This window comes from Megalobrama amblycephala, linkage group LG4 (genome assembly GCF_018812025.1).
Source record: "Megalobrama amblycephala isolate DHTTF-2021 linkage group LG4, ASM1881202v1, whole genome shotgun sequence".
NCBI classification, from domain to species: domain Eukaryota; kingdom Metazoa; phylum Chordata; class Actinopteri; order Cypriniformes; family Xenocyprididae; genus Megalobrama; species Megalobrama amblycephala.
The window spans coordinates 9,981,618-9,989,714 of record NC_063047.1 but is presented as its reverse complement, the minus strand read 5'-3'; the positions used below and the strand labels follow the sequence as shown (position 1 = coordinate 9,989,714).

General features: G+C 34.4%; 1 protein-coding gene across 1 annotated transcript; it reads left to right on the top strand.

The window, feature by feature from the left end:
• The first annotated feature begins 981 nt into the window (after positions 1–981).
• Positions 982–7,370, top strand: zgc:113208 (uncharacterized protein LOC550591 homolog). Its single transcript, XM_048187338.1, has 6 exons — positions 982–1,315; positions 2,450–2,608; positions 2,718–2,816; positions 4,704–4,774; positions 5,506–5,636; positions 6,566–7,370. Exons 1-6 carry the CDS (start codon positions 1,177–1,179, stop codon positions 6,798–6,800), a joined length of 834 nt encoding a protein of 277 aa, XP_048043295.1. The 5' UTR covers positions 982–1,176; the 3' UTR covers positions 6,801–7,370.
• The last annotated feature ends 727 nt before the right edge of the window (positions 7,371–8,097 follow it).

Genomic DNA, 8,097 nt, shown 5'->3' with positions numbered 1-8,097 from the left:
GGTGGTTATGCAATCATTTTTTATTCTTAATATTGTTTGATGCTAATTATTAAATAAGATATCACATATATGATATGTATTTTATTATAGAAATTATAGCACAGAAAATGTCCTGTTATAAAGGATAAAAAGCAGATCCATGTGTGAGATGACAATAAAATACATTCATATATTAGAATTGAATACAATTATATATTGAATAATTGAACAGTTATATATTGTATAATATAACATTGTGTATATAACTGTAACTATATAACAAATTTAGATACATTAATATAACCATATTGATAATATAACATGCATCTGAATTCCTCTTAAACTAACTAACCCTTTAACATAACCTGCTCCAGAGCAGGTTATGCTCAGAGAGCAAGTTGCTATGGTTACTTACATACCCTAAAAGTTACCTCCGTTTTTGGAACCGAAAGTTGAGGTTATCCGCTTACTTACTCTTAAACATACCCAGGTATGTCACATAACCTGCTTTCTGGAATACCCCCCAGGCAGATAGCGCAAAAACAAAACAAAACAAACAATATTAATATAAATAATTATAAAAATAATATGAAGATACATATACTAATAATGAAAATAAACTATTATTAAAAAGGTTATTTATAACACCATTAAGGTCCTTTAAAGCACTTTCAAAGCATGGTTCTTTGTGAAACCTTAAAAAGGGTTCTATTTAGCACCAAAAAGGGTTCTGCTATTGTTACAAGCCGAATAACCCTAATTTGGTATGGTTTAGAACCATTTTTCTTAAAAGTGTAGATAGATAGATAGATAGATAGATAGCCTACTATAATAACATCCTGCTGGGGTCTCATTAGTTAAAATTAGTGTCTACTCCTTCTGAAAGATCACCTAAGATTGAACTAATTATTGTTCGAACTAATTAAGAAATATATGCATTTACCCGCTTCGCATATGAGTTATGTTGTCTTTAAGTTATGTTATGCAGGCAGGCAAGCCTGTCCTGTGTGAGCATGCGCACTACACTGTGTTGCGTAAACGCGGAATCGGCGGTTGTCAATGAACTGTTTATGTAGCTGAAGCTGAGTTCTGTTTATAAATTAAGTCCTGGCTCATTTTCTTAGCAAAGTGTCCTTGTGTCTTTAGAAAACATTTCTCATTAAACCAGTCTGCTTCAGATACGAAAGACATTAAAATATGAGTGACGAGGATGAAAGAGACGGTAAGAAGATGAAAAGAAAAAAAGGTCCGGATGATTCAAAGGCGCCTGTGAAGAAGAGACAGAAAATAAATGACAAAAACGAGGGACAGAGCAGCGCAGTTAAGAAACCACGAGGTATCTATCTATCTATCTATCTATCTATCTATCTATCTATCTATCTATCTATCTATCTATCTATCTATCTATCTATCTATCTATCACAGTGACAGTAGAGTTAAACTACATTTCTGAATTACGTTTTCACATCTTCCAGGTTAATGAAACACATTTTCCTCAAGACAATTATCTATAGTATTTTGTATGTTTATTAACATACTATACTCAGCGAAAAAAGAAACGTCCTCCCACTTTCAACTGCTTTTTTACCCTGCAAATTTCTTATTATGTGTAAATATTTGTAGATTTATCAACTGAGACATAAACGCAACAAGTTTCACAGACATTTGACAGACAGAAATGGAATAACGAGTCCCTGAACAGAGCGAGGGTCAATATCAAAAGTAGCAATCAATAAGTAGCAGTCAGTATGTGGTGTGGAGACCAGCTGCTTTAAGCCATAGCCTACAGTGCATCTCAATTCATGGACTGAGAAAGATTTGCCAGCTCATGCTGTGAGATGCTACCCAACTCACACATTTTTCCCTGCAGCAGGACTATGGTATATTCACACAGGTGATCAGGGACCTTGGGCATCTTTCTCCTGGTGTTTTTCAGAGTCAGTAGAAAGGTCTCTTTAATGTCATAAGTTACTGGATCTGTGATTAATTTTATTCTGCCTGTAAACTGTTAGTGTCTTAAGGACGTTTCCACAGGGGCATGTACAAAAATGGTTTATGGTTCATTGAAAAAGCATAAAAAACATTGTTTAAACACTTTCCAATAAAGATCTGTAAAGCTTATTTGGATTTATTTTCTCATCTAAAACCCTGCTCAGGGAGTTTTGGATTGTTTTATAGTCAAAAACAATGCAAAAACAGTGAATAAATTATATTTTGAAAATTCTATTGTTTTTAATCAATATATTGTGTACTTTACATTGTATGGTTATTGAATATTGAATATATGTTGTTGACATATGTGAGGTTTACCCAACTATTTTTTTTTTTTTTTTTTGTATGTTTCTTTCTTGTTATTTGCATATTTTACATTGATGTTTCAGAGATCAAGGCTTTTTGGGTCAGCAACATTGTATAGTGTCAAGAAGCAAATTGTACTGTGTTTAGTAATGTATTTTTCTCTGATCTTAAGCTCTCGCTGGTAAAGCTGACTCTACAAAAACTAAAGTAAAGCTCTCTGGCAAAGACAAGGACAAAGAGAAAAATAAGGATTATAAGAAAAACAACTCAGATGGTGGCAAAAATGCCTCTGAAATAAAGAGGAATGAGAAAGGTCAACTTGTGTTTAAAGGTGACGTTAAGATTGTTTTGTATATAGTTTTGTCATTTATTCATTAATTCATTCATTTACTCATTAATAATTTATTTGTCACTATATTTTCATTTCTCTGTTGTTGCAGACCACACAGAGTTCACACCTAACATGAGTCCCAAAGAGGTTTTACAGGCAGGCAGTTTCGGGGGTACCTATTTCAGGCCTATCTACTCCAGTATCACAAGTACGTCTCATAATGATTTAAGTTTTTTTAATTGAATTTTAAAACATGTACTGTGCTTCTAAAACATAATTATCCTATTGTACTTTTTAATGATTTTTTACTGTGCATACTCAGAAACACAACACACTTCTCTGCAGCAGGTGACTGTGAAGGTAGATGGTAAAATAAATGCAGCAAACTACAGGCAAAGTTTGATGGAAAACATAATGTGACTTTTTTTTTGCACTCTCAGATGTAATGTTACACAAAAATAGATTAAAAGCAACAAAGTCAGTGGCAATGTGGCAAAGTCAGAGTCTAGATTTAAGTTGAACAATTATTTGTAGACTTAAAAATAGCTGTCCACTCATTATCTCTCTATACCCTGACTGAGCTTAAAGTGATAGTTCACCCAAAAATTTAAATTCTGTCATCATTTGAATGAATTTCTTTGTTTTGCTGAACACAAAAGAAGATATTTTGAAGAATATGGGTAACCACAGAGTTGATGGCCCCCATTAGTATGAAAAAAAAAAAAAATACAATAGAAGTTAATGGGGTCCCATCATCTGTTTGGTTACTAATATTCTTCAAAATATCTTCAAAACATCCTTGCTCTTCCAAGCTTTATAATGGTTGTGAAGAAACATTTTGAAGCCAAAAAAGTGCATCGATCCATTATAAAAGTAATCCATACGGCTCCAGGGGTTAATTTTTAATGAGAAATGTTGGAGGATTTCGATATAAGAGAAGAGAAGCTTGAGTTTGTTGCCCAGCCTTATTAGTTTGAACCACGAGAGGCGTCTAAGCTTACGCTACTCCTACATCCTGCGTTGTACATCCTGTCAGGGGTTACTCATGTGGCACAAGTCGATTTACACAGTATGTGTACGGTCGTCCGCTGGAAGCTAGTTATTTGAATTTATAAAGTTTTAAATATGGATATTTTTCTTACAAAACGCATCGCTTCGCTTCAGAAGGCCTTTATTAACCCCCTGGAGTCGTATGAATTATTTTTTATAATGAATGGATTAATTTTTTGGGGCTTCAAAATCTGGCCCTACCTTCACTACCATTATAACACTTGGAAGAGTCAGGATATTTTTAAATATCCTCTGATTGTGTTCGTCTGAAAGAAGATAGTCATACACACCTAGGATGGCTTGAGGGTGAGTAAATCATGGGATAATTTTCTTTTATGGGTGAATGAGATGAAAGCACGGAATAAAGCTGGCATACCAGCCTGCTACGTTTCTGCTACTGCTTCAGAAGACATAGTAGTTCAGTGCAGATGCTACATATTGTCGTAATAAATAAGACAACGTATATTGCAAACCCCTCCACTTTGCTGTTGTTGTTGTTTTTGGCAGATGCCTACCAATGAATGTCATTGCTATAGAAATCTATGCTGGAAAACACCACGGGACACACAAATTAATTCTGAACAGTTACGATACACAGTGTGGACAGTCAATAATTTAGATCAGATTCCAATCTGATACACAAAATAATCGGATCTGGACTGACAATGTGAACATAGCCTAAGTACTGACTTGGAATGGGGGTGAACATTTACAGAAATGTATGATTTATAACTCTTTAAAATATAACTCTATAATAATTTTTTGACCAGTATTAAGAAATCTATTTTCACTTGGATAAGTTAAAAAGTCAGATCATGTAGAAATAGACGGTGTACTTTCCTTTTAAACGTTGTCACAAGTACTTGATTCAGACTTGAGCAAGGGACACAAGAAAAGTATTTTTTTTACATTTCTGAGAGCAAAGCCACTCCACATGTCCTTTAAGAGGCAGCGAAGTTGGTTATATATTTAAATGTATAGCATATGTTATGAATTTAACTGTAAATGTTGCAGTATTGCCAGGTGTTTTATTTTCTTTTAACAGAGCAACATTACAAAGATGTTTGGCAGGAGCTTCCCGAAGAATGGTTGGATGGACTAGACATCTCTAAACAGGTGTTTTACAATTGCATTTTAATAGTAAACACTTTTGACAAAATTAACAACCATTTTATAATGAGCGTCTGTAGCAGATAAGAGCTGAATGCACTCCCTTTGTGTGTATGTTTTATTTAGTTGAGTCATTTTGCTCCATCTTGGTTGTAGATCACAGCGGAGCCCTTTGAGCTCAGTTCATGGACTGTTGTGTCTTAGTACTTCTTTTTATAACTATTATTAATATCATTTTACTGATGTCTACTGTGTATGTAGTACTTGTCTTATGTTGTTTTATGAGATATTTAATGTCAGCAGATTAACTGGTCATTTGAGTGGTTTTATCCCCTAGTGTGAAACTCAGGGCTATGAGCATGTGATAAGAGATCCTCACGCAAAAGGGAAAACCATGAAATTGTATTTAGCCACAAGACCTCGCTTGCTTTTGATAAAAATGAATGAATATTTGATAAGAGTTAGATTACCACATACTGTAGATGACAACAGCTAGATTGCTACAAGCTAGCAAACACCATTCACGGTTTTCAGAAACAGCATATTCAGCTCCAACTTGAAGCAGCTGTTGAATGCATGTGTCTGAGATACAATTTAAACTTTTGTGGATATCTAAGCAGGTTTTACACTGTTTTGAGTATTGATTTAATGTTCTATTATTCTATTATTAATGTTTTGGTTCTATTATTAATGTTTTGGTGTTTTTTTTTTTTTTTAATGATCTGGGTTTATTTCAGGTGGCTTCTTCCACATACAGGGAAAACGTGAACACCTATAATGTAAAATGCGGAGGCAGTCTAGAGATGTGGGAAAGCAGTGGCTGGATCGTGCCCCAGGATCCATACGGCTGGTTCCAGTGGTACTGCAGGCAAGAGCTAAACTCACTTTATGCTACTGTCCAAATGTTTGGGGTCAGAATAATTTTTTTTAGAAAAGAAGTTAATACTTTTATTCAGCAAGGGCACATTAAAGGGTTAGTTCACCAAAAAATGAAAATTCTGTCATTAATTACTCACCCTCATGTCGTTCCACACCCGTAAGACCTTCGATCATCTTCGGAACACAAATTAAGATATTTTTGATGAAGTCTGAGAGGTTTCTGACTCCTCAATAGACAGCAATTTAACCACCACTTTCAATGTCCAGAAAGGTACTAAAGACATTGTTAACGAAGGTCTTACGGGTGTGGAACGACACGAGGGTGAGTAATCAAATACAGAATCTTCATTTTTAAGTGAGCTACCCCTATAAATTGGTCGAAAGTGACAGTAAAGTTGAAAAAATTATGTTGCAAAAAAAATCTATTTAAAATAAATTCATTCGTTCATTTGAACTTTCTATTAATCAGTGAATCCTGAATAAAATTTCATGGTTTCCACAAAAATATGAAGCTGTTTTCAACACTGATGATAATAACTGAAATGTTTCTTCTTTACTATCAAATCAGCATATTAGAATGATTTCTGAAGGATCATGTGACACTGAAGACTGGAGTAATGATGCTGAAAATTCAGCTTTTCCATCACAGGAATAAACCACATGTTAAAATATATTAAAATAGAAAGCAGTTTAAAATTTTAATCGAAAATACATGCATGTTGTGACCATTGAAGGGGCGACCACTTTTAGAAGGAGACGACAGCACTAAAAGCTAATAGTTGTCATAAAATATATTCTTTACCTGAGCAGTTCCCCTCACCTGTGCTCTGCATAGGAAATATATTCAATCTCAAGAGTCAATTTTTTTATTTATTTTTTTTATCTCTTACACACGTTCATGTTCTGTCTTCTTGGCAGGTTTTACCAGGGCAGACGAACAGTGGATGATGCGCGCCAGATCAGTCGCTGGGCCAAATGTGCCGGACTCAAAGGTCGGTGGCGGCAGAATCTCATCACAAAAGTGGTCCGGTCGGGTTGCGCTTATGACAACCCCGGTGTTTCGCCGGTGGTCAGACAGACTCTGCAGCACTGGGGCTACAAACTCACCCTGGAGGACTATAAGGAAGGAGCAAAGAGAGTCAAACTTAAATAAAATTAACAGACTTACAAATTGGCCTCATCCGATTTAACACAGTGCAGAATGGGGTGGATATAGCTAGCCTTATTGCATGGGCATAAACTGACAAATCTGATTAAATAATTGATATTTTGTCAGACTGAGGGACTTAATTTTTTTGGGGGGTGGGGGGGGGGGTTTTTTTAGTTTTGTTTTAGACCTGAGGTAATGTTACTGCAGTATTTGGTTCCCATTGGACATGTTTTCTGTAAGTGGTTTTGGTTAATAGAAAAGTTATAATGCATAATTGTCTTTTTCAAATTTATACCAAAAGTAAAAGCAAAACGTTAATCCTTTTTGTTCTGTGGCAGCTGCATGGAGTTTTCCACCACATGTGCCCTGGAGAGTGGATCTGTGATCGGATCTTGCCATTCTTAAAATGATTTTATTTTGACAGTAATTTGTTTTTCTAGGTTTATTTTCAGTATGTGCTGAACATGCTTTTGATGTTTCTTGACATGACAATATGACAGAGTGTCATATACGAACTTACATCTTTCTAGTCTGTCATCTGTGAATGCATTTTATTAAAGGAGCTTTTTTGTATCTGTTATTTTCCTTTTTTGCTGTCTCACTATACATAATTGTTGTAGAAATAGGCAGGTCTTATTCAGACACATACATTTATGTGGGTAATTTCTGTTATGCAGTAAATTTTTATGTCCCTATCATATATGTATTATTTATATATTGAATATTAATTGATATAGATGGAAATCATACTTTTATCACAGTATCACAACTAAGTGAACAAGAGTTTGCTCTGTGATATTTTATGATATCAGTTGATTTGGCTCACTTTCTACTTTAGATAACATTTCAGAAATGTATATCACGATATATAAAAATCAAAGGATGGTTAACAAATATAAAATAAACTTCAAGCTGACTTGCTCATATAAATAACCCTCCATTCCATCACTAGTGATTCCATACTTTTAAGGTTCTTGTAAAGGTGTAAATAATCAAATTATATTTAATAAAGTTTAGATGCCTGAGCTTGACCAGATCATATTTGTGAAAGTCTGGTGCATACTATACAATTACTTCCTAAATTGACAACACAGGCATATTCATAATTTTTTTAAAGTTATAGCTCACTCACTGTATGACAGGAATGACCTGCATCATTACAGATGACTGCGCTTATTAAATTATGTTTCATCTGAGGGATTGCTTGTTTTTTTGTTTTGTTTTTTACTTATTGAATATAAAATGTGTACATTGGTTCACAAATTTTTTTTAAATTGAATCCGACATTGGGTTTAGTTCA